Source organism: Ischnura elegans, chromosome X (assembly GCF_921293095.1).
Source record: "Ischnura elegans chromosome X, ioIscEleg1.1, whole genome shotgun sequence".
Classification (NCBI taxonomy): domain Eukaryota; kingdom Metazoa; phylum Arthropoda; class Insecta; order Odonata; family Coenagrionidae; genus Ischnura; species Ischnura elegans.
Window position 1 is genome coordinate 39,272,482 of NC_060259.1, and position 27,476 is coordinate 39,299,957.

At 39.6% G+C, this 27,476-nt stretch overlaps 2 protein-coding genes across 5 annotated transcripts in view; one reads left to right on the forward strand and one right to left on the reverse strand.

Moving 5' to 3' along the window:
- Positions 1-6,428, reverse strand: part of LOC124170745 (sterol carrier protein 2) — a 40,932-nt gene extending 34,504 nt beyond the window's left edge. Inside the window, exons 1-3 of the mRNA XM_046549672.1 lie at positions 6,321-6,428; positions 4,963-5,092; positions 4,685-4,878 (exon numbers count right to left, since the gene is read on the reverse strand). Of these exons, the coding sequence (XP_046405628.1) occupies positions 4,685-4,878; positions 4,963-5,092; positions 6,321-6,368 (372 nt within the window). The 5' untranslated portion in view covers positions 6,369-6,428. The remainder of the gene's footprint in view (positions 1-4,684; positions 4,879-4,962; positions 5,093-6,320) is intronic.
- Positions 6,429-6,457: 29 nt separating this feature from the next.
- Positions 6,458-27,476, forward strand: part of LOC124170744 (nipped-B-like protein) — a 155,857-nt gene continuing 134,838 nt past the window's right edge. For 2 of the 4 annotated variants that reach the window (XM_046549667.1, XM_046549671.1), the window contains exons 1-2: positions 6,459-6,776; positions 8,177-8,296. In XM_046549667.1, coding sequence (XP_046405623.1) covers positions 8,233-8,296 — 64 coding nt within the window. In that variant the 5' untranslated portion in view covers positions 6,459-6,776; positions 8,177-8,232. Of the gene's footprint in view, positions 6,777-7,098; positions 7,372-8,176; positions 8,297-27,476 lie in introns of those variants that run through there. The other 2 variants (XM_046549670.1, XM_046549668.1) reach the window with 2 other exon arrangements.

Below are 27,476 nucleotides of genomic sequence, written 5' to 3' on the forward strand. Positions count from 1 at the left end.
TAGCACGGCGATTTCTTTCAGTCCCGCTACCATCCGAGCAAAATACAGGTAAAACTATTTGGTTAGTACACTCAATTATTTGCCATGAAGCAACCTGCAAGTCCTTTCCTAGTACCTTTTTAGTGTATAAACTTCAGAATTCATTAGTTATTTAATTATTATCGGCCATTGACCTTCTTATATTCATCCCACATCTCTCTGTCTGCGACCGTGATGCATTCAAATTCATTTCTCAATGCTAGGAGTACGCGCATCATTACTTGACAAGCATTGCGGGAGCTGACAATGATTTGGATCTCCACGCGAAACTTAATGCTAAAATACTTGATCTCGGTACAAGAAGTAGAAAGCAGACTACCTTGGTTAAATTTTTTGAGATAATTTAAACTGTAGAATATAAAAATCTGCTTATAATAATCTATGAATGTCTTATTAATCATCATATCAATACCGGTACATCAATCGATATAATCATCCATATGGTTTCATTCTGAGAGCGAATGTGTACCGCTGTGGCCGGGATTTATGATAAAGAAAATGTTGCACAATTTTTATATTTTTTTAAAACAACGCATTGACATAATCAGGGTTATCGTCATACTCTATGAGTAATCTATGAGAAAGAAGAAATGACTCCGCATAACTTGTCCTTTTATTACATAGAGGACAAATCACAGGAGAATGACGACGTTTTTAGGTAATTGTCTCTGAGAAATCAATGAAAACATTGATTTCTGTTCACATGGTATTGTTCTGGCAGGTTAGTGTTAATTTGCTTGATTTTAAATGCAAAAAGAGTTCAGGAAGGTGATCCTACAAGAGCTTCGGAAAGTAATTATGTACTTACTTCCCTGGTAGGCACGTTCTTTTTTTGTGGGCCCTTCAGAAACATTCTAAAGAAGTTCTACTGCATCTCAATACAGCATATCGCATTCAGTGCTATGTTGATGAAAAATATATAGTAGCAGGAAAATTTATTTTTAAATTGAAATAAAATAAAAATGCACTAGATAGGACATTTTAGCAACAATGTGTAATTTGAGAAGATGAACAACAACGGATGGATGGAAAAAAATTCTATTGGGCCTTCGGTAGCATTTGGAAAAAAACATTTAAAAGAAATATTAGCCAAATTCATAAAATTTGAAAATAAACAAAGCTTCCTAAGGATTTAAATCATTCTCTTTTTTTAAATTGCTCAAATTAACAAACTAAATATAAAAATGAAAAAAATGCAAACACAACTACATTGTGATAAACAGAGTATATAAGTGGTATCAATGTTAATAACCTGAGGTAGAACCCGATTAAAATAAAATACCTTGACTAAGATTTTAAAAATATCAGAAAAAAGAATGAAAATTTTAATCCAAATAACCACAACTGTCCATATCATTGCTTCAGACGAAGAATTTCACACCCTTCCCTTGATCTCGAGCTACAGAGAAAAGCTTTTTCGGTTGCAAATGACTAGCAATCCTCTTCCTACCCAGAAAGACCTGTGTCCATTTTTGATCAAGAGCAACAGTTGACTGGGGTCGATTTGGAACGATGGACGTAGATCACTAATAGCCAAAAAGCTTGCATCTTTTGTTTATGTTATCCCATTATCACTAATAGAAAAATGAACACAGTCAAACATTTAGGTTTTGCACAACCAAATAAATCACTACAGCCATTCATCCTCAGCATGCTACTGATAGCCTCAACATGCTACCATACAATTTTATCTCACAGCAAAGATATGGTTAAATGACCGACCAACTCACAATAAAACAGACAAATTGCTTTTTAGGAATTAGAATTAATGAGGCAAATAAATAAATTTACAGCAATTTCTCAGCTGTCGGTTAAGTCAAAATATCCCTAATTCCATACATCCATAATTTCCTTCCACAGAGGATCAGAGATGGCAGCACTTGCCTTCTAAAATTAATGCCAAGGTAATCACCTTATCACTTCTACTTTTTTCCCCAAAAACGTGTACTATACCATCATAATCCTCAAAATTTTGCACTTAGATCTACAGGCCCACTCACCAAGCCTTAAACCTTGCCAAAAAATTAATAAACCTGCTGCAAAATATTCGTAACCCTCAATTTTACCGGGGAAAAATCGAATAAAAGGGATGAAAACCAATTATTTACACAAAACTCAATAATGATCCTATATCAATCAGAAAATGGAAGGTAATTAGGAAATGAGTGAAAATGAATGAGTCAAAAAGTGAATTATTATAAACTTTCTGATTTATGGTATAAGATTGACTGGTGGAATATGGTGGTTCCAGTTTATTATCTTAGATAGAAAGATATTTTATTTGCTCTAGGATCGTTCAGACTCTCTAAACATCACATAAATCTCTTTGGCACCATACCAATGGCATTGAAGGTAAATGACTATATGGAGAGTTCAGCCTTTATTTTCCAATGTTAGCAAAGAAGACATTCCAGGTCTTCACCCAGCATACTATCCAATTATATCCATATTAATTCTTTTGAGGACACACAGAGAACTCGTTTCCCCTATTTTGACATCCTTGATGAACCTTCATTGCACATAGAGGTCCCTTAACCTCTACTCAATTTCCCAGAGAATTTAAAATTCCAGTTATCTTTCTGGTCTGCACATTCGATCAGACAATCTAGCATCCATGGTTTCACCACGGGTAAATATTTTTTGACAGTGCCATGTGAAGAATCTTCATACAAAGTTAACCAATAGGAGCATTCAGCTGCAATCTGCTCAGTGATCACTTATATGAGTACTTTGGTCCACTCCGTGAGAGGGTACCGAATGCAACAGAATGTAGCATGACCTTCACTTGTTTTCCTCTCTTCAACTCTGTGGCGATTGGAAGTGAGCATGGGTTTTCTAAACGCACAAAAATGACAACTGCTCAATGCCGTGACGTCACTCTGCTCAGTCCCATGACTTCAGAGTGGTAACTTGCTCAGTGAGCACAGGCGAGCACTCAGTGTGTCTCAATGCACCCAATGTTGAGGTTCACTACCTGTGAGGCAAGAGCCAATCAATTCTTAAGGCCTATTAACACGATAAATTAACTTGTATGGGTTAATGTGTTTTTGCATGAATGATTTTTGTGGACCATGATGGAACATATACAAATGCATGATCCAAATTAGAACATGTTCTATTTCTGTACATGCATTCACACAAGTTGGGTGGTTACACGGAACATTGTCCTGTTAATCCAAGCATTCCTACATTTAGAGATTAACTGTGTAAGAGGCCTTTATGCCCCACTTATCAAGCACATTACCAGCCTCTGGGTGGTTTTCTGATGCTGAGATGTGACTACACACCAATTGCTTCTATGAAGTGAACTGACAATTCGAAACACTGAAGCTGACCGGCTCCACCAGCTGCATGAGAGTGATAGAAGAAACTTCAGAAAGCCTCATCTGTCAGATTCACAGAATTTAAACATCACAAAAATGAAAAGTATAAAAGACCACACCAGTTATAGATCAGTTTTTTACTTTATCATTTGCCTCAATGGATTTAATGCTTATAGGGTTAAACTTAGCTATTTTGTTTATACACTGCAAAGACATGTCAAAATGAAGTACCTGGAAAAGTTGCTTCAAATCAAAAGAACTGACTGAGAATTGGCTGAGCAGCTCTCAGCCTCGTGTCTGACGAGAGACTATGGGATCCTAACAGAACAAACTTAGATGCCTAACACGACATTCCTGACCATATTAGACTTGGTGCTTTCCTGGCAAACCATATGGCTGAATGCTTTGCGGGATTCACATCAGGAGAGTTGTTCTATTAGAGCTGACGTTTCAATGACTAAATCTGCCATTGTCCTCAGGGTGTTGAGTGCTGGGTCAAGATATGTCCACATTTATACATCTTCTCGCGGCATGTAGGGTCACTTCTGATTGGCCATCGTCAATCTCATCATTTTTGTTTCTCCGTGATGTCTTAATAATCTTGGGCACTGGTTTCAATTCTTGGCTGATTGAGCATCCCTGCCATGGTTAAATTTTTTCTCCGCCAACCTTATCTCAATAGCCTCCTTTGTCAACCAGTCCCAGTATCTGCTAGATCTGCAAAGAACCATACATATGCTTCCTAACCATGCCTACGCCTGTTAATGAAATGAATTTGGCAGTCTACAAGACAGTGGGGTAAAGTCTTTGCCTGTGAATCAAAAGGCTGCATGTTTCACTTGGGTAGGTAGAGAGATGGTATCATCATTCATTGTCATTATGTTACAAACCCCAGTGTAAGAGTGTGACTGTAATCAGAAAATCACCAGTGAATAAAATAATGTGCAGTATCCAAGGAAACGTCTTAGGTTAAATAAAAAGCTCAGGAATCAGAGATATAATGATGAATTAGCAGGATGGAATTAGCTCTTACTTTACAATGGTAAACATCATTTAACATGAATCAGGAAACGCCACTCTTTTGATTACCTTAAAACTGCAATTAGCCATATCCTATTCATTGAAAGAGATTAGCAATGGCCAAACATTTGAGTAACCGATACAAAAATGCTAATTAAAAAGGTAACAGAATAACATGCCAAGCAAACTGTTTACCACAATCCAATTAGCACATGGATGAGTATCAAGCATTAATAGGAAAAATATAGGTATTAAGAGAATATTAACTCTAACTTATTAAAGAGATGAAAGAAAATCCTTGCCTTGGAGGATAGAGAACCACGCTCCATCTTTTCAAACCCTAATGCTAAAACACAATCAGCATTCCCAGACTCAATAATTTGCTTTGCCATAAAAAGGGCAGTAGAACCAGTTGAGCAATTGTTGTTGACATTCATGACAGGTATTCCACTCATTCCTATTTCATACAAAGCTCTTTGTCCACAGGTCGAATCACCTGAAAAATGGAACTTGTTGAATAAGAGATAATATAAAATTAATTACTTATCATAACAAGGCCAACAAAGTGATAAACACTAACCATAAACATATCCCACACAAGCTTGCTCTACGAGGCCATGGTTTATCCTAGCATCGTTAAATGCTTTATAAACGGCTTCTTTAGCCATTTCCGGATAGTCAAAATCCTGCCTCTTCCCAGGCTTTTCAAACTAGAAAAAAATGATTTATTAGATAATAACATCTGGAATATGTCAAGCAGAAGTTCAGAATACTAGCTGGTAAGGTCATTAATTGGGGAACACGTGGATGGGAACGTTCCCACTGAAGGGTCTGTCCACTTTTGATATCAGATCCCTTAATGAGACTAACGTGGTTCATTTGTGCAACCATCCACTCAAAAATAAAAAGCGGCTATACAGACATCAAGGGGTGTAATAAATAGGAACGATTACAATGAAGAAGCCGGGATATCCCATCAGACGAGCATTGAAAAAATTTAGGTTGTTAGTTGGGAAACCTGACATCTTACATAAATCAGCCTTGCAGATAGCACTACTCACCCGAGGCAAGTCAAAATAAATCAAGGGTGAGTAGAAATATGGTGTGTTTTAAAAGCAGTGACGCCAAAGGACTTTGGGCGAGCAAAGAGGTTAATCATGACTGTGAAGTATCACGTTTTACTCATAGACTCAAAATTCCATGCATTGCAATGAAAACCATCTGTAAGGCTGCTTTGAAATTACTATGAATGGCACAGCATATTTTTAATTGATAAGTATAACATCAAACGACTTTATGTAAGAGCAACAATCGACATGTGAAACTAAAGCATAATTTATGACCCTATTGCATCAAATTTGGTTAACTGCTGTGATACGAAAACAATTAGAGGTAAATGTGTAAACTTTATCCATATATATTCTTATGAGATGCAATTTTTTTCCAAGTGGCATTTGGTCCGAACCTCATTCATCAATCCCTGAATATCTTAACACATATATTTGCATTAACTCCTCAATTGTAGTTAAATATTTACAATTACATAAGAATACTTTGTTTTGCCATACCATCATTAGAATGAGGAATATATTGCCTAATCCTACCTTGCGTTTAACATTGCTAACACAGGAACCTTTTCAGAAAAATCACAAATATTACAGCAAATAGCCAGCTATGGTACACACTTCAAATTATTAACTGAATGTTAACTCATACTGACTTGATTTAATCTATACAATTACTTTTTCTACATTATTGCAATGGTGCACATACAGATATCTGATAACAACGAGATGAACATGCAAGAAATTGAAGATGACGGGTGCAATTAAATTACACAAAGTTCGACTAAATAATGTGATATATAAAAACTTAGTCACATGGAGATTAATAATTCATATATAATTTCATCCGTTTCCTTCTTATAATGCACATTACCTTTGTCATTCCCACACCGACCACGTAAACTTTGTTCAAGGGAGCCATGTTTACGAATTCTTCAATCGTGGGAAAACGAAGAACTATTTGCTGGCACCGATGTGTTCTTCCGCAAGAACGGTCGTACCGTCGTACTGCTGAAGGCGATAGTTCCCAACATCCAACTGATGATTCGTACAAACGGGTGATTGTAGTGGTTTCGTGTATTTACTTTGAAGGATCTACAGTGTTTACCTCCAGTTTTAGCTATGTTTTGGAAGTGAAATTGTGAGCATCAGTGTACAAATCTGTGTCTGTTGTTGGCGCGTCTAATGGTGTTTAGAAAATATGGTATTTTGTGCGGATATTGCGCCTGTATTCACCTTTATAGAATCAACCACGGAAGAAGAGAGTTGCAGTCTCAAGATTCGTTGTAATGGAATCTTAATTTTCGGATATAAAATGCTCTCCTGAGAGGTGAGAAACAAACGAGTTCTTTATTGTAACTGATATGACCACATCCCTATTGAAGTCAAGGGATCTACTGCGATACATGGTTAATCTATTAAAAATGTACTTTTAATGCATGATTTGGGGTAATGTCTATCTTTTTAGAGTTTGCCTCTGAAGAGGCTCGTATATTGGCATTTTGGTATAAGTTGTATTTGAAATTTGTTTTTCTGCCCGGGCCTCATGACTCCCTGCACTCCTGAGTGTTGGTACTCTGGTGGCAGAAATGGGAACTAAATGTGGCATTTGAACCTCTTTGCATCTCATATTGCTAAGATTCTGTGGGCAGAAAATAGTGTCTTATGGTCATATAGAATACACTGAAATGAATATTTCGGTCCCCTCTGGCACTTGCATGGTAATGTGAACGGCTTAACGTAAATTATTCCATAGAATGCTGTGTTCAGAATGTTACTCAGCGATTCGTCGTAGGATGGCGCTAATGTAGCATCAGCAACAAAATGGGAGTCATTGACATAATGGCTGTGCGGTTTATCGATGAATTATAGTGAATATTGAGGATATTATTTTTTGATGCGAGTTTAATTTTTACAGAATGTAGGTAAGTGATATTTGCCATTTCCCTTAAATCTTTGTTGGATTTACGTACTGGTATGACGTTCTTGAGCCCACCATGTCCCTACTGTTTTGGGTCGTATTATTCCCGGAAGTCGTTTTATTGCTGAAAACTCAAGTTTTCAAGTGTATTTGTGTATTAATTCATTAATTTGAGAACTCCAATCGTTGCTGAAGTCCACACTTTACTCTAATTTTCCGTGACCCGTTTTGGCGAAGCAATTAATGAACATCATACTTGCTTACTGATTTATGTGAAATTATTAGTGTTCATTGTCGAACGAATTTAGGGATCAATAATCTTTGTCATTATAGTCTACATTTTTTAGGTCAGTAGACTTATTTATGAATAAAATCTTTAGAAAGATCTGAAGTAGATTAATGTTGAATATCATCACTTGACGCTACAAGGCATAGAATAACATTCATGGTGGTATTTCAAATTTTATGTAACAAATTCTGGCTTTGTTTCGAATTGTGTCCAAGAGGCCTTAAATTTGATGCTTTACTATCCATTCGACTAATTCCATGTTGTATCATTTGATGATGCTATCTTGTATTTTGGAACTGAACTTTACCAGTAACAATGCCATTTATATCATTGATGCAGGAAGGGTGACAAAGCTTGGTCCATTCCTTGCACTTAATGATATCTGGCTAATTTCTATGAATAATACTAGTTGTTATTTTTATCAAGTGCTAGTTCTTTTGTCTTGTGTATGTTATTTTCAATATTTATTAACTTTTGTAAATCATTGTTTTGCGTTGAAATTGAATTTTCCTAATTTCAGGGCATAATGTTTTGGTGTCAAGATGTGTGTGAAGTAGTGCTCCAAACTGCATCAGGATGAATGGTGAAATTCCCAGTGTACCCATCACCACTCTAGCTGGCATATCAAGTCTCACTGACTGTAAGTGCAGTGTTTCTTGTTAACGTACATAATTTCATTACTTGACCGCTCTTCAACTCTGCCACTCTTCATCAAGCATGCATGACTAGTAATCGATCATTCTATGTTTATACTATCTGAATAGCAAAGCTCACCATTAATATTGTCTTCAATTGCTGGAATTGTTGGAATTTTTAGTGTTTGGAGCACGACTAAAATTTAATGCTTTCGTACTACACCATTTCTAATTCTTGCTCTGCTTGGTGCTTCTACTTGTGTCCGACTGTGTATTTGTTGTTGCATTTGACAATATTAATAACATTGGGCGGTAGCTACAAAATGTTCAAGTTCGATTGTGGAGTCCCTTCGGCTGATCGACATTGCCAGGTAGCCTCCTGATGCCGACCTTTCGGTGGCTGGCTATTCCATAATGCTTAGTACTATCATTGCCAGGCACCCTCAGGTGACAGTGGAGATTGCCTACGAAACGTCGGCAGCAGCTGTCTCCCATGTCAATGTAGGGAATTCGGGAAAAAACCCTAGCGAGAGGCCGGTAATATAGTATGTCTTTCATGGATTTCTCTCTTGCTTCTTTTACTAGTGAGTCTTCTTTACAAAAACCATTGTGTGCTGAATAAGAGATTTTATTATAAGGAAAATACTCGCGAATCGCGAGAAAGGACAATGGTTTTCCTATTATGCATGCAGTTCAATGATAGCATTCTGTCCAATTGTAACGTCTTTAATCGGACGTCCTTAAATTACATGACATCTCAACGGCTTTTCTGTGGAGCTATAGTTCTTCAACAAGCTCTTTTCTATTTTAAAATGCTTACTTTGTTATTTGTCTTTGTGACCATATTTGGTTACACATGCATTGCTCTCGTCAAATTGTCCAAATTTAGAGCGTGATCTCCCCTCTTCAATGCTTGCCTACGAGAATAATATGTCCGTAAAACTAATAAATCTCGGTCTTTAAAAAATTTAGTGAATGTCTGCTATACGTTCGAAATATCCTAATGTGATTCGCCCGAATCGCCTCGTGTCGATATTACATGCGTTCCCGATCTCGTTATAGGGAGTGGGATGGTGTTGTTCTCACCTAACGAAGTATGAAATGTTAGCGCTTATAATTTTCACTCTGTTCCACAAGTATATTGTTCGAAATGATGAAAGCCACAATGAGTGTCTACCGTTTAAGGCACTGGAATTCTATTACAAGGAATTTATCAGAACGCCAAAAACATTGTGGGCATGTGGCTGACGTCTCCCACCCTATCAACTTCGCGCGTGTCATACATGCTGTTTGATAACCATTGATCTCATATAAGAAATAGGTGAATAAATAAGGTGTACATAAGTAGTTTTCTTGCAAACCTAAAAACCGGAATTAGAATTAAATGGAATGGATATGACGGGATATTTTGAATAACGGAAATTGAAACAATGTTTATTACTTACTCATCGCAATTTCGATAACTTCGCATACCACAAGTCGTAGGTTGGCGATGAAAGGCGACGCCTTCATGAGCATGGAAGCCCCTTGATTATTGTCTCATCTCAAAATCAGTCTTGACTGGAAGTGTTTTGTGCCGCATTAATAGAAGATTCTATTACATTCATTGTTCTAATACATTGAGCTATGATGCATTAGTACTTATGGTGGTGGTTAGTGAACTACTCTATTTTAACATTTCAGAGTGCCCTGAAATCTATGGTCGTGGGAATCCTATGGAAGGAGTGGGATGATTTTTATGCAGGGAGAGTGTAAAATGCATAAACATTTGGTGTCGTAACTCCGGGGGTCGACATTCGACTATCCGAATCATTCGAGCCGCACGATAGGGTGTGTGGAGTTACTTCAACAGTACGAGGCCACGTTCTAAATACACCGCTGGCACTTCGTGCCCTAGGATAGAGGGATGATTTTTATTTAACAGGGGATGAGAAAATATCGTGCATTTTCTTAAGGCTGCAAGGGAGCCAACGATTAGTGTGCTTTTACCCCGTGGTTTTGAAACTACACTCGAATGTGCTATTAAGTTTTAATTGTTTTCCCCGCGGTAGTCCATTATTAGAATAGACTATGGGTATTCATAATGAATAATGATAGATGAAGGCATAACTTACTAAATATGTCCGTCATTTATATTATAATCGTGTACATCATATCCTGGTTAGCAATGCTGTGATAATTACTTTAATTAAAAGGCGGCATCATATACCATATTTGAATAATGCGAGTAGAGGTTACACGTACGTGTTCAAGGACATAAATCTCGATGGTTACTGTTGTCATTACAATTATTGTAAGAAAAATCTTTATCGCTATCACAGCACTTGGTCTTAAAAACGATAAGATGATCCAGGCTTTATATTGAGCACACCAGCCAAGTTACGGTAAACTGTGATTTTAAGGACGGCATAAATTAAGTGCATTTTTTCCCCATATTCTATACTATCCATTGCATTGGCTTTCAGCGGTGGTGTGGTTGGAATTGTTTGGACGCCTGTTGTAAGTGGAATAGGTCTGAGAAATTACGGAAGGGCACTAGGTGGAGAAAAGTTAGACGAAGTAGCGTTGTTTCATTCAGTCTCTATGATTTGTGAATGATCCCGGTAGTTTCCCGAATCATATCTTAGTTTCTGTTTTTTCTTGCATTTCGGGGATTATCGGCGCCTAGGACCGCTTTATTGATGTTGACCTCGATGCGCTGTATATATGATGCTTAAATCCCATTAAAGTCGTATTATCTAATGCCGTATCAAGACCAGACCAAAGTTCATCGGGTATGTTCTGTGTCCGGGGTGATAATGGCCACAAGGGGTCATGAAATTCTTTGCTACATTTGGTATGTAACTGAAAAAAGCCCGCGCATGGTAATGTCTGACGCAGTTATGAAGTTAACTTTTGGATTGCGGCTTCCTCATTTTTTACTTCCTTCGGTGTTCTATTTTTATAGATTTGAAACCAGTCTTTATTAGGTGTAACCTGAGGTTGCCTTTGCGAGGAATTAAGTTTTTAGTAATACCTCGTATTTTGGCCTCAGCTGAACATCTGGTTTCGAGTAACGAGGAGAGGGTATGGGGTTCTCTCTAAGGAGCCTTTATGTTACGAAGCGCTTGTTTAGTTTCTTGACCGTCAGCGTCCAATTTATTTTTATTAACTGAGTCCTAAGAATGAAATAAGTGAGTACATATTTTTTAGAAGAATTTTTCAGTTGGCGAGACACCGTTACATGGGGATGGGGTTCGGAAAATACTATGATTGTCAACAAAGGGGTAAGCAATTATCGTAAACGGTTATGTTATTTATTCGCGAGCCCTTGTTTAAGTTGGTAATTGCTATCTTGGTGATTATTTTTTAATGAAGTTTCTTCTTGTGATTGTAGTACGCTTGAATTTGCGATATCAGGCTGTGTTTTGTGATTCGTAATTGTGACCTGGAAGCTTAAATTACCTCAATGCGTAACCCACGTAAATTATTGGATACAATAATTACATTATGCCATTCCCCTAGGGTAAAAGTTTCTTTTTGATTCCATGCATGGGAAAGGAGGTATCATTGATGAACATCATGAGTGTAGTAAGCCTTAGAGTTTCTATATTGTAAGATACGTCGAATAATCCCTGTCATGGATTGGGGCCCGGTAGTTTTCGTGAGGTACACATTTAAATATCGTAAAAGATATGTGTTTAAGGCAGTAAGAGGCGCGCCTAGAAAGCAAGGCCTACGTATGTATAGCAGTCGATTTTAAAGATGATGGCGTTGTTTACCTTAGTCATCAGCTATTATTTCCCTTCATCATGTTGGCAGAATTACTTCGTACTAATTACGAATACTTACATACGAATCACTCCTTCTTCATCTGTTCTCGGTGGTTTTGTTTTATAGTGTAAAATAGATTTATATAGAGCTTCGTGGTTTCAAGAGACCGAATTAACGTTACCCATAAAAATATAGATTTCTTGGGATATTTTTGGCCTAAAATGCTGGAAGGTAACTTTGAACTTCATTTCTAGGATATCAGGGGATACACTTAAATAATTTTTTATGCATTTATGGCTTCTTACTTAGTTTTCATGGGTAATCATTGTAATGCCATACTTTTCCGTTGGCAGCTGATCTGTGAGGGGTGGAGGACTTACAGCGAGCACCTTATCCCTTAGCCATCAAGTATTTCCTCTATCTTCAAATACTGTTTCTTCATGTAGCGAGGATAAATTCTCACTGGCTGGCGAGAATTAATTGATGTCAATTTGTGCCGCCCTCTCCGATTGAGAGGTTTTCGGCGTAATCCGCACGATATAACATGGCGGTATTGATATCACTCGTCAGAGATTCTCTCCGGGGTGGTGGAATATATGTAGTAATGCGAATGATATTAGCGCGTCGGAGCTAAAAATTTTACCGTTTATTTGTTGGAGATTTCTAGAGTAAGAAATTCGTAAGTTTCCGGATTGCTGACTGATCTCCTCGGCATCTCCGTTTTAAGTTTACGGCTTGTGATATTCCTTCAGTTGTGGGTTTTTCGCATGAGGTTTAGAACGAGTATCTACTTAGTGGGTTTTCCACGTGTGTGAATTGTGGGATGCCAGCGTGGCGATTGATTGATTGATTGACCTCTACCATTGTAATCAGCTGAGGGAGATTACAGGTTTGCTGTTTTTGTTGGTCGATGATGTAACAGGTATAGATAGCGAAGCATTGCTCAAAGATTGTCGCAATTCGCGATGCGATAAATGAACCTAAGGGAGTTAAAAGTGCGAACTTGCGTATTCTCACGTTTTCATGCACATTTTTTGGGGTGATTTTAGCCCTCGCCGGCCAAACCGAAGTTCACAGGCTCGAGTCCCGCCTGCGTAGGTTGCCCTAATGTAGGGTATGATTGTTTTTTTATGGTACTTGGTCAATTGTTTAATGCCCCGGCGTAAACTGGCCTTAATGTTCTGTTCTAGGGTTGTTAGAAATTATCCCCTCTTTTTTATCACGTTGAAGTATTCAGGTGTAACTTTCCCTCTGGTGGAACGATAAAGTATCCATGATAATAGAAACAACGATTGCACCTGTTTTTTTAGTCTTGATAATGATACTGCAGGCGCCGGAAATGGTTGGGAGTGTTAATCGTGTCGTGGATCTTTACATATATTTTATACCCCGCAGAAGTTTTTCTCAGTGACGAGCGGCTGTGGTTGTTCGTGTTAAGTGCGTGTTGTAATTGGGTTTGGTGCCCCTTTGCAAGGCGCTTCCATTTGCCGAGAGTGGCGTCCCTGCGAGCGAAGGGCTCGCGGGCAGCGCTCTCGGGAATCGTGATTCCCGTTAGGCTCGACGCGGTTGGCCTCTTTGAGACTTGGGGCGGAGAGGCGAGTGTACAACCGCAACGTGTTATCGCCGAAAGAAGCGTCACCGCCGTCGCCTTCTGTTTTCGTGCCCCCTCCCAAGAGTCCACGTAGCGCAAATGCCGGCAACTCAATGACGGTGGAGAGACTCCGCGGCGTAAAATCGATCGATACCGTGACGGGAGCTCAAAAATGTTGGACTTAGTTACATCCACTCTGCGTTCTACTTGACAGTCCTCGTGTTCCTGGAGGTGTGAGTAGAGGTATTGTATCGCATGTTTTTGGTGAGTTAATTTGCGAGCGTCTCATCTTTCGATCTTCTTGGGTTCGATCCAAGCGGCTTATCATTGAATTCCTCATAGATAGCAAGTACACTCTGGAATTGTGGTCACACGGCCGTTATCTCATTCTTCAGCCAATGACGTTACAGCGTCTTGAAATATGGAAGTGGGGCCTCGCCCCGACTAACTATCGTCTGGGTATGTAGTGGAACATCTCTTTATGCGATCTTTTCATTTCTTCTCGGTGGCAATAAAGTCTCCGCCGGCTAATCTAGAGGTCCCGGGTTCGAATGCCTCCTGGATGATTTTTTTCACCGTCCGGGGCATGTATGTACTTACGAGTGCACCGTGATAAATTGGAAGGCCTGGTTACACGATTGATTAATTCGTGGATAAATTTATGCATGCAATGACGAGATAATGGACTTAGATCCGCAATGTAACCGCACAACGTTTACGAATGCATAAACAGAAATAGAACATGTACCAATTTGGCTCATGCATATATTCCGTTCCAAACCACGACAATATTTAATACTTTCACTAATTATCTCGAGCGTGTTAATATATCATGTAACCAGGCCTTTAGAGAACGTCGTGGTCGTGTTTTCGCTTGGAAAATAAAAGAAATTATTATCACGCGTAACTCGATGCGGAATTATAGCCCTACGAGTGCTGTGAGTGTCCGCAGCATAAAGATCAGAGCATGTAACGTGGATAAAAACTCTTGGATGTTTAAGCAGTAGGATTCTCCAGCTTTACAAACCACGAACTCGTTTCACTGGGATGGGGGAAGAACCGTCCTGCCCAGACGTAAAACCGTTAGGTTTGTACATGCTGTACTCAGTACTCGACGAGTGAAAAGACACTTCAGAATGGCTTCTGGAAAGGAAGCTGAATGTGGTGAGTTTACTGCGTGACGGACAAAGATTTTCGATTCACAAACACAAAACCGTCCAGGGAATGTCGTTTCACATAGGTTCAACGCTCCATACGTCACGTGGGGCTTTTAAATTTAGAAACTGCGTTATGTTGAAGACATGGTATTTGCCCTAAGGCTAAACCGCATCAGGAAAACATAAATACTTTGAAGTGTATGAGTCGGCGATCGTCTGGTCCAGAGCGGCGATTTGAGGATTTTATCGCAATTGCCAGTGTCGCAGCCTCATGTAAGAGAGGATGGTACCTTAAATGTCTGTCTTTCGCAATGTATTAATCTTTTTCTTGATTACTTTCTCCTTGGGATAAATTTCGGATACGATCTGTTATGCGCTTGTCACAATAGTTTTAAGATTCTGCAATTGCACGTTCGGCTTTTGCTAATGAGTATCAAAAGTCATTCGCAACTAATTAAGAAAAAAATTGACGCACCAGACCATCATACAAGGCCTTACAAAACGCCCCATTATCATTTTTTCTCTCCGCTTCGTTTTTACTGTTTGCCCGTCCATGATAAGGATCATTCCCTAGCTTTTAGAGGGCTCACTACATCTGTATAAGCGTAACCCTGGAGAATAAATAGCGTCCTTAGGGAGCAGCCAAAACATTTATGAAAACAGTGTGCAACAATACATTTCGACAAGGCGGAATATGCAAAAGCATATTAAGTGCATCTTATATTAATCCCCGTGGACACGTTAGTGAAAAAACTTGAATTATACGTAGAATATTTCGTACTGTCCTTTACACCCGTGACTGTGTCTTTGCACGTAGTTTTCATCCTCGGATGGCGACCAATCTTGTCAGCTGTTACGAGATGTATTTATTTTTCGGGTCAGAAGTTGCATGAAAGCTGGGGTGGCCTCCCTCCTCAATGGCGCGTTCCCCCTCGAAGCCAGCCGTTCTTACCGTCTATATGCATTTTTCATGCCACCACCCCCTAAATTTTCTTTCCCCCCATAACTTTTCTCAAGGGCGCAACTTGGGCGCAAACCATGCATCCCCCTGCGGGTGGCCCCGCATGAAAGAATAATGAAATGATGTTTAAGCGTTCATGGGAATTCTGCTTTTCCTCGGCATCAATTCTAAAATAAACTATTGCCTCCCAATGATAGCTTTTCGTCAAGGCCTGTTTACTCGATGCATTTGGTATGATTTTAACGGAAAGTGTACGAATGCATCGGCTACACCAAAACACTGTATTCTCTGTCCATGCGTTCGCACAGGATGGGTGCTAATTTATATTGAAAATAAAAGATTCTCCATCCCCATCTTTAAGATACGAACTCCATATTGCGATGTTTGGCAGCGACGCTTTCTGCCGAGGGATCCCCTATAAAACTCCCAAGATTTTGCCGTGTAGCCCTAGGAGGAGGGAGAGTCAATATTTTGCAGTCTCCTGGATTATAATTTGAAATTATCACTCTGTCTTCTGTTGCGTGAATGTAAAGCTACGCTAGGTCTGTATGTCTCGACGATAGCATTACTTCGTCCGAAATGCGTTGAGGGCACTGATTTCACCCAGGCGCAAGCAGGTGGGAGAGACGCGAACTCTCCTTCAGTTTCTTCCCACCTACCTCGAAGTTGGCGTGTCCGGTGGTCCTTCTCACAAGTAAATCGTTAATCACACAATCACTTCTTACCGCTGCCCGTAGCTTCCGCTTTTGTCTTCCACCTCCATAATTGGCTAAATATTCCTAAGAGCGGAACGTATTTTCCTATGGAGCAATGCAAATGTCACTTATTTTCAGACGACATGTGCTTTAACGTTTAACGGCCTCTAGCCACATATTTTCTGGTATACGGCCAATCCTGCTTTCATTATGATAAAATACTTGGGAATATCGTTTGGGACCTGCGGACTTTATTCTCGAGACTCATCAGTCAGTCGAGGGAGGTATACGTGTTTAACTCTTGTTTAGCCCGCTTCCTTTTGAACTCTATTTTTAATAAACGCAGCCGTCCCTCCGTGCTCTGCAACCAGTATTGCTTCATTCATAGCCCAGGAAATGGCGTATACGCATTTAATTTCAATTTTAAAACCCTAGGCGGCTAATCATTGCAGTTTCAACTGAATCATTATTGTTAACTTAATGCCATTGATACGCATTCCTAATAGCCTTCCATCTCCAGCCTCATTCATCTGTCTCCTCCTTGATGGTCGATTTTCCTTCTGCTCATCCGGTAGGCGCTTTCGCCGCGTTTCAAAAGAGTTTTTTGTTATAATTTTCTTGATCAGGTGTTTTTTTTCTCCCGTTTAATGCTTTTAGATCTTATATCATTGAAGGTGGAACGTAAAATTGCAATTCTTCTTCGCGATATTAAGATCTTATTTTGCAAATTGAAGTTTTCAGGGACAGAATTTAGGACTCACTCGGTTATTGATAAATCGACGGGATCCGCATTACTGGAGCCATCACTGAAACAGTTTAATTCCTATTTATTTTTAAGAAATCTTTTCCGCTATCTTTCTGAATAATAAAAAATATGTTGTATGACTCAAGGGTTACATTTATAGCTTGGAGACAATAGTATTATTCAACAGTATTATTCGAATTCGAGCATCAGCATAAATGCATGGGTGACTTTTAGGTGATCATCATCGGACGGCAAATGAGGAACAAGGGTTTTTCTCAATCTCTCGCTAAGCTCAGATGGCAACCCTACGCCCCTTTTCTCCCACTAAATTGACACTACGAAGAAATTGTCGGAGAAGTAGGGAAATCTTGGCAAATTTGCCCCTTTTGAATGTAGATTTTTATTCAAATGTCGATTCGGTTAGTCTGCAGAATATTTTTAGTTTCCGATCCCTCAAGTCTCTCGCGAGTAAGTAGTTATCGTAAACGCTAAAATGAGCTGTTTCAGTTGGTACTACTGGAAAAATCTCCATCATACCTGAGGTTCTTGCAGTAGAATTTTTTCTGTCACAGTTGGCTATGATGAAAAAGTTTTGCATGGGCAGACGTTGTGGTCATAAATTATGTATCTTATATGGATATGTCATTTTGTAACCTTTATTTTCTTTCTTCGACAATGTATACCCGTCGCTTGATGTTATGCTCCGAGTCTAGAAGGCAAAGAGCAATTCAAGCGCAAGGCAAAACAACTGCTATATTCCAGGAAACAGTTTAACGTGCTTCATCTTCAGCCTAGCGCTGCCTATTACTATTCGCGGTTTGTAACACAAGGTTGCGAAGAAATCACTGTTCCTCTCTACGATTATTATTTTGTCTCCTCGCGTTATGTCAGTTGCAGCTAGCCCTTAACAGCTACAAAACGGAATTATCTCAGTGTTTTTACTTATTAGCGGTTGCTTACTTAAGATATCCTAGAAATTACAGGATCCCTACTATTGCCGTCTTTTATGGTTAGTTATGGTCATTCTAGATAACCCTTATCGACGAAACAAGCGGAACAAATTTCTAGGTTCCACTTAAAAGTCAGTAGCAGCATCATCAGGGAAGGAAATACTGCAAAACGCATGCATGCGACGTTACCGATGACAACAGACGGAACTGTTTCTATTGAAGCTGTAGGAATAGGTTCCTGGTCTAGTTGATGGGCTGAGCTTGTTGCCAAATGTATGCAGGGTCGCCTTTACACCGACGCGTCGGCTCAATCAGGCGGCGTTGGGCATTGCTTGGGCCCTCGACGACGCTCAGCGAAGGGAACCATTTGCCCTCCGCCCGCCCCCCTTCCATCACCTTCCCCTACTTCCCCTCCCCATTCATTCCCCTTCCCCACTTCGCCCCTCTCTCCTCTCCCCCGTTTCTTTTCCTCGCCCGTCCCGTCCCGTTCCCCTCGCGTGGCGGAGCCTTCGGCCTGAAAAGTCGATGCGCAGCGTGCCCAAGGCGTTCGCTGGTTGTGTTGCAGGGTTGGTAAGGGGGGGATGCATTTGCGGGTGCGAGCGGGGGACCAGCTCTCTCGCAGAATCTGAAGCATTGCTCGAATTTGGGGATATGTTTCCTAGCGCGCATTTTGGCATCGCCGTCGTTAGCGCGCGGATCCTGAATGGGACTATCATGTTTCATATTCTGGTACAATTTGATGTTTTTCTATCCAGGGTATTTGAAAGATTCTTCGATACGAAGTACCAGGCCAAAATACTCATTTCGCGTGACTTTTTCGCATTCCCTTCCTGTCATGGCTCACCCAATCAAATCCGACTTCTTGTGTGATGCAAAGCGTGCGCGGGAAATATATTGTAGTTCTTCAGGGTGATTAGGAGTAGTTCATAAATCGGAGTGCAGGAATTTGCTTCTAAAACTTGTTTTAGGCGGGATAATATAAAAATTATCTGTCTGTAAAACTTAAACCATGCTTTGCGATAACATCCCATGAGCCTTAGTTTTCCTAAAACATCGAGTAAAGTGGTTTCATGTTGAAATAAGCATTTTATTACGTATCTGCATATCTTGTGTGTCCTAGACGGAATCCCAGTTTGCCGACAGTTGAGTGTATTTTTTATATGCTCATTACACAAATGTTCCCTGATGTTATGGACAACATTCCCTGACTTCTTTTCCTGATTGCCTATTCAATTGGAGGTTTGGGTTGGTGAGAATGACTTGCTGGTGTCGTTTATATCTATTAAAGATTAAATGGGAGCCTAATATGTTCGACAATTTTAAAGGGACCCTTTCACACACACTTACGAAAGCTGTTCCTTGTGTCTCGGTGAGGAATGCCGTTGTTGGAAGAGTTCTCAACTTCCCATCGAGTGCTAATACCTGTTACCTTACCACCCTTAAACTTCTCGCCGACTAAAATGCAGTGAGAGGAGGAGCATATTTTGAAATTTTATAAAATGACACGTACTGAGTTTCTTGGGACAGCCTGCTCAAAAGGAAGACGTGCATTTCGTTGACCCGTCTCTGCGGTGCCTCTTTGGGATACGATCGTGCTGCAAATCGTATTGGGTCGCCATCTGGCCGGATTCCCGCTGCCATTTTTCGTTTACACAGTTACGTGCAACGGATGCTCGGTCAATTACCGTCGTAATAAATTCTGTTGGAAAATGCGGAAGTGATTGCAGAATATTGTCATCTGTGAATTGAGCATTTTATTTTGCGCCATTCTTGGGATAGTAAGCCATGAGGAAGACTAGCGAACAGTTAGGCCTCTGAGAGCAAATCCTTTGGCGACCCCGTGACGGCTCTTTCGAAGTGTACGGTACTGCCTATTCATCAGTATTGTGTATGAAAACCTATACGGAAGGGACACGCGAATTTCCTATCCTAGGTTCTCCTTATAAGTGATCCGGAAGCAAGTTACTGACTGTGAGCGCGAAGAGGTTGTTCCCTGGACGTACAGTTATTTTTCAATAATTTTCCTCGCGTATTATATGTTGAAATCCTTTGTCTTCATGAACCAATACCTGCGTCCGTTAAATACTAGGCCCTAGTTGCAACCTATAACAAGTAATTAAAAGTTGGGCACCGCTTAACTGGCAGCAATGGAAGTCACAACAGAATTATATTTTATATTTTGTGTGATAAGAGTCGACTTATGAGTTAACTGGTAAATTTTGTTGATTTTTTTGGCAACCGTTCCAATCGAATTATGCGTTTTAATCTTTACGTATATTCGTCAGAAAAGGCCAAGTAAAAAGAGATAGTAAACTCTGCCCATTTAGAACCAACTAAGATCCAAGACAAGGGTGTTGCATTAACAGAGCAGTGAAAGATTGGAATAGCAATTTTGATTAAATGAAAATAAAAATGAACGGGTACATTTATCTTTATCAGTTTTTGCTCACGACAAAACATTAAGTAATGTGTGACGCGTGATAAGTTAAGAGAAAATTGATACAAACATATAATAGGGCGGGTATGATAATACATTCCAACGGAAGAAGATATCTTGTAATAAATTAGAAGGCGACGCCTTTGGAATTGGAAGAACGTACAATCGTAGTGTATTGTGAGTACATAAGTGTTAAGATTATAAAAGATGGGAACAGTAAAAAGAGAATAACATACGATATTACTTCACCTATTAGAACATGTTTTGTCGTTTATTTTTTAATAATACGATAATTTACGTCAGGGTACTTAGATTACGCGTTAAAATGCGAAATAAAAGCTATAAATAGTGATTTTCAATTTAATATTCCGGTACGACTAAAAATGTAGCACGGTCGCTAATATTTACGCGAATCCGTCTGTTGACAAAGATCCAGGGCCAGTAATTGGTCCATGCGCGTGGGCAGGAAGTCGGGGTGACCGTCCGCAGTGTGTGGGCTGCGGTATTTGAGTCGTGAATTCCCCGTATTGTCCCCAGCAGTGGGCGATGGACGTTGCAAATAAATACCACCTCGCAAGGTCGTGTGTTAAAGGGTGATAGCATTCATGCATTGAGTTGGGGAAGGCTACCTCTCGGTAGGATGATGAGCTTCCTTGACCCTGGAGAAGATAATGCTTGACAAGAAATAGCAGCTATTTGTCCTCTTTTTTGAAATGGAAACCCTTTTCGATATTGGAATTTAAATGTAAATGTACATTATATAACTTGTGAACACAGATTTTATGCGTTTGTGAACACAGGTTTTAATTTTTTTCGTTAAATAAACATGGTGGAAACATCAGTGAAAAACTCAAACATCTGTTCGCACTTAAAATGGTGTAGCCTTTTATTAAAGACTAAAGTATACTGTTTACATTCTACAGTATGGACTCGCGGCGCTCCGCGCGCGCCCGGTACGGGGCTCCGCCCGGATCCGGCCTCGCCGTCTAATTTAATGGGTGTTCGAAGAATTTTTATGCAAGTAACGGCTTCGCCGTTTCTCGCGGCTCCAACGTCAAAATCCCCGGAGTCGGCTTCGCCGGCACACTCAACGGATCTTCGCCGTCTAATATTGTTGGTGTTCAAACAATTTTTATCACCCCAAAGCCCTAGTGACCGGCTTTGTCGGCCAGAGGGGAGGGAAACAGATCCTCGGCTGCGCCTCGACCGGCTTCGCCGTTCCTCGAAGCATTGTCCACAACGTCCCAGAGGCCGGCTCCGCCAGCCAGGGGAAGAAGATTGATGTTTAATTTATTAAGGTGTATCGTGGTTTTCCGTCTCTGTGGGATGCGATGTGCAAAGATTATAATTATCGTGCAAAAAAGGCGAAGCAGTAATTTGTGCTGATAGAAAAGTACCGCGAAAAATACCCGGATGCTGAGTAACAAGAAGTAATTTAAAAAATATTTAATTTTTACGATTAGCAAATGTCACGCAACACAATTCGCTTTCACTCAACAATTAGACTTCATGGAATTCTGGCTGATGCTGTGTGCTCAATGTGGTCGTACGTCTGTGATCACAATTGCACAATATATTTACAACACTCAATATCGCATCCACACGGTACAATATTTTTTACTAAGTCAAATCTTCCCAAATGTTTTCTCTTACATGGGCAGCCTCTCGTAGTGACTGCAAAAATTCCTAATTGCTTAACAATATGCTGAAAACTTAAAATTTTTCCCTACTCAAGATTGATTTATGGAATGCGAAATTGCGACGTTCAGCAGGGACTTTTTCGCCGGCATGGTGAGCCCCTTTAGGTTATCCTTGTACAGTGCTTGGCGTACCCGTCTCTCATGATATATATTTTTTTCGCTTTTATTTCAGAGAAGTATGGGTTTGATGTTTATGTTCCACGTCATCTTCCTGGAATTCGATTTTCTGCATTTGATTGCGTTCGTGGTGTCCAGCATCTCCTTCCCTACCAATTTTTTCAGTCTTTCCGCGCAGTTTGCTGGTTGCTAAGCGACCTGCTTTGTGTTACATTTGTTTCACCTCACGTTCTATAAATGCTACCGTTGATATTCACACAAAATGCCGGTCCCCTCGATTAGTTTAAAGTGTTTTATCTCTTTAACCTCGGATTGGTTTCTATAGGCCGCTATAGACGGTGAATGATCATGCGAATGAAATCACTCGCCGTGTTTAACGGGGAAATTCGCGAATGAACCGTCATGCGCATGATCATTCAGTGAAAATTAGAACATTGTCTATTTTGCTCGCAAGATCCTGTGATCATTCAGCCTGATCATTCACCGTTTCTTCGGCCTTATGAAATATAGTGGAAATGAAATGCATTTTTTCCAGGTTTTAAACGTTATCAGCTAATTTTCACCATTGCCATTTTGATATGACTTTTTGCTTGGAAGTGCAAGATTATTTGCTCGTAGAAAACGACTTCTAGACTTCAAACGCGCTTTACAAATATTTTCAAATTAATCGAAATGAGAGTTCAAAAAATGTATGAAAAATCTCATTTAGTTGTGTATACAGCGAAATCAATTCGTAGATAGTTCTGGAAAATTGTGTACAGACGGATTTAATACACATTTCCCGTTCACATTTTCCATGGGCACTTCTTTCTTGACTTGACAGAAAAAACGAAACTTGAAATACTTGACTCATTCCAGTAAAACGGATAGATTGTGGGAATTATTTTTCGTGGTCGCATTCAATGCCTTGTGTATAAGAATATCGAATCTCATGCCGGCTACAAAAATTTTGAAGGGTGATTAAATTAACTCCAGATATCATCGCTGAGCGACCCGATGGATGTTTGCTACATTCACGTCTTGGAAAATGTTTGCAAACATTGTGGTTTTCCATTTCAGGATTCTACTCTCAGCTCTTGAGGGCACTTTCAGTTCCTCGTCTGTTTTCCTCTTTCTACCTCAGAACGCTGTACGATGTGAATATGATAACAAAAGTACACGATCCCTGGAGTAGTCAAAGAAGTTAAGCACCAAAGTATGATATTTTTCCTGGCCTACAGTAAGATTCCCTGACTTCCTCTTAATTTTCACTTCTCCGGCCGCTGTTATGGACTGCTCTTTTTTCGTAGATCTCGGTAGATAATCTATTTTGAGTAAACATATGCAAGAGTGATTATCGGCGCCTTAAATGGCAATTATTGGAAATTTTAAATTCGGAATTACGTGACGGGTCTGATTTGATGTCTAGGACGATATCGTTTGTTTACATGTTGTTTCTCTCAATTCTTTATTTTATTTTTATTTAATTAAGCGCTCAAGATGAAGAGTTAGTGTTAAGATTGTTAATTAGAGATTTAATTCATTAATTCCATCCATTTCACGATGTAATTATGGAGTTCGGCGTTCAAGGCTAAAGGTCACAGCGTTGTCACATTCAGCGCTTTTTATATTTAATCTAAACGTGATTTATTTCAGTAAAATTTTTCTTCCCATTCCAGTATCACTGAAATAATTTGGTGATTGCTGTGCATGTTTTAAAATGAATATGCTCCTGGAAGCGTTGGCCTTACACTTACAAAATACCTTAATTAGCGAATGTAGCGAGGCACGCTGAAGTCGAGATTCTCCGGAGAACCTTAAGGGCATAAACTAGTAGTAGTGCTGCAGTGTATGAACGTCCAAGTGAATCTCCAAAATCGTCTTCCCCTTTCCCCTTAAACCCTTTTGAAAATAATTCTCCCTTCGCGTAACCCTCCCCTCTCCCTCCCCCGAAATAAACTGTCTATGTGTGAGATATGTATTCTTAAATTTTCGTTGTAGTCCATATTATAGTAAATAGCACCAGTGGCGGTCCGGAAATTGTGAAAGTTTTAAACATTAGGAAAGAAGTCGGCTCCTATTGTGACTCACAATCAGGTGAAAGTTCCTGACCCCAATATGCCCATTGTGGCGACGAGTTGAGGGGCAAGTGGGATCGGGGAAGGAGAGCGCAGGGAGGGTGAGGAACACCGCTGTCCACGCACGGTTCAATTAGAAACTTGATTTCCTCCAGAGTCCTTACCCGGAACCTTCGCGATTGCATTCAAGTCCAGGTAGTAAATTGGTTGATGCGCTCGGGCAAACTAACGAGCCATTCGTTTGCCATGTCCAAGGCTTCTAATTGACACTGAACGGGCTTGAGATTGGTCTAGCATATGAACTTCACATTCTATTCCTATGCTTGTATTTATAACTTATTAAAATCAGGTTTAATTGTACATTTTACAAGTATTTAAGGAAGAATTTAATACAATAAAAACGTAATTTTATCATCAAATATCATGCTATATATTTCATATAATGTATTGTACCGTCCTTACATTAACTCGATGGTTTATATGCTCTTCGTGATTACTCAAAATATATATTCTCATGCGAGAAATTAATGTTGGTTATCAATCATATGGCATTATTTCCCGCAATCGATGACTCTTTAGATAAATATTCAATCAGCACCCGGTAAGTTAATCTCCGTGTATAAAATGTGATTGCATCCATATATCATCGAATTTAAGTTGTTATCGTCGCTCGATACAATGCATGCTTATGCCTTGTCTTTTTTCGTGTGTCTGATTACCTGCGATTGTAAATATTATTTTTATTTTTAGTCACAGAGTTTGAAACCTAATGGCTTACTATTATTTGATTTGTATTTTTTGCCTCAATCGTGGAAGAGTAAAGGACTTGTAAACGACGACCTTCCATCTGAAGAACGCGTACATTTAGTAGGTGAAATTCGTGTTGTATAAGTGTAGTCAACTGTAACTTGTGGAATGTTTACTTCTCGAAACAGGCTTCATGTAGCGTGGTCTACCGCTTCTGCTAAGATTTATTGGAAACTAAACACTTCAAATTCTTCAAAAACTTGAAATAGATTATAATTATCGAATAATTTTAGTCGAAACTTACATTTGGCATTTAAAAGTACGTTTTCGACCAAGTACTGAGGAGCATAGAATTTTTATTGGTAAGGTGATTGATAAGGCGAAGAAAGTGATTAGATGAGTGTATGCGAGCCTGAAAAATGGTTCCTGTTCTTATGTTCATCACGGATACGGGACTATGCGAATGTCTAATTGCATTTGAAGCTTTGTCCGCAAGACGAATTGTATGCCATTTCCAGGAAAATTTCCCAATATGCCTAATGTAATCGACGGAAGGTAACAAATACGCCCATTCCGTGTAATTTTTCTCGAAATTTCATTTACATACCCGAATTATACCTGGCGTCAAATCACGTTAGGGACAGGAAAGTAGCGCCACAGTCGTCTTAATTAGGTTTTAAAGTATTAAATCAAAAAAATGAAGATTGAATTTTTACCCATTCCCGTTGCCCTAATTTCCACTTTTACTTCGTTGTTTGTCGTCTTATGATGGCCGAACATTTTTGACTCACGTCAATGACCCCGCCGTAGCCGCGTTTCCAATTAGCTGTACCGGTGAGTAAATTCACCTAACCAGCCATTTAACACAATCATTAAACATTGGCGCATTTATTTCCGTTGTCAGTGTAATGTGATGTTTGTGTGAAAATGAAACTTACAATTATTAAAGTGAATACAAAATAAAGAAGAAATTAATTGAAAACATATTTACTTAATGCAAATATTCAATATTTTTCTTTTTTTTTCGATTTTATTTTTTTGTAGCAATGTCGTTACTTCTATTTTATTTTTTATGCTTTTCGCTGGGATTTGCTGCTGCAAATTTTTTAAATATATTGTATTTTTTTCTAATTTGAATATTCTTTTACACATTATAATTATAAATGACAAAACAGTGCTAATTTAAATTCTGTAATTAGGAGGAGGATAAGGCATTCAAAGAACATTTTTGAGTGTCACTAGCGAAAATTTTGTTTTGGATCGCGCGGTCGGGAGTCACCCCCTTTCGTGCGTCGTGTCAAGTGAACTTTTTCTCTCTCATGCTCCTTCGCCCCTCAGTCCATGAAATGACCCTTCTTTCCTCCCCCCCTCCCAGCGATGTGCTCTCCCTCGGTTCACGGGCGGAAAACTCCCTTCGCCCCTTACCGCTATCGTATTCCCCATTCGTTTTTCTTCCCCTCTTCGTCCGTCGCGCAGCTTCCCCTTCTTCTCCCCTCTCTCATCGAAAACAGCTGCGGCCTTTGCATCCTTCTTAGCCGCACTCTTCGTTTTCACCACGTATTCATTCACGCCTCGATGCGGTCAAAGATCCGGCGTCTCGGGCTGGCTATTATATTGAGTATCCATCTATCCTGAACTACATTTCAGTAGTAATAAGCCATTGTTTAGTCTTAATTGTCTCATTTTGGCCAGAGTTGATCGAATAGAATATTGAGAGAGCATTGGGTATTATTTTCCCTTGCAAAAGCGAGCCCTATTGGTCGGAAAACATTGGCATCACCCTAATATTGACGCGGCGATGTAGCCAAAATGTACGTACATTACAGTCCGCATTGCGGCAATGCCTCAGATCCAATTATCGGGCGTCTCGGACTCCTATCGACTGAAATGATTTCGTGAGTTACGGATGAAAGATTTCGAATTTCATAGTAACAATTTTTCATTATTTGTGATGCCGGTGGGCGTATGCTCTCTATTTATGTTATCTGTGTGAAGTCTTGGTTCCATGACCCTTTATATCGAGAAAAGAAAACTGTTGTTTTGGGAAAAATATCGGAGCTAGAAAGGAAATGACTCATAACCGAGACAGACAGAAAGAGAAAGTAGGCGCAAAAGAAATATATCCGATACTATTTTTTTTATGTTTACGCGAATAGTGTTGGTTTCCTATTCAATTTCAGTAATCCTTCGCTTTTGATAGTGATGCCATGTCACGGTTGCATCCGTGTGGGATTACCGAGGTTGCTCCATGTTACCAAGAAAAAGTTATCCATGC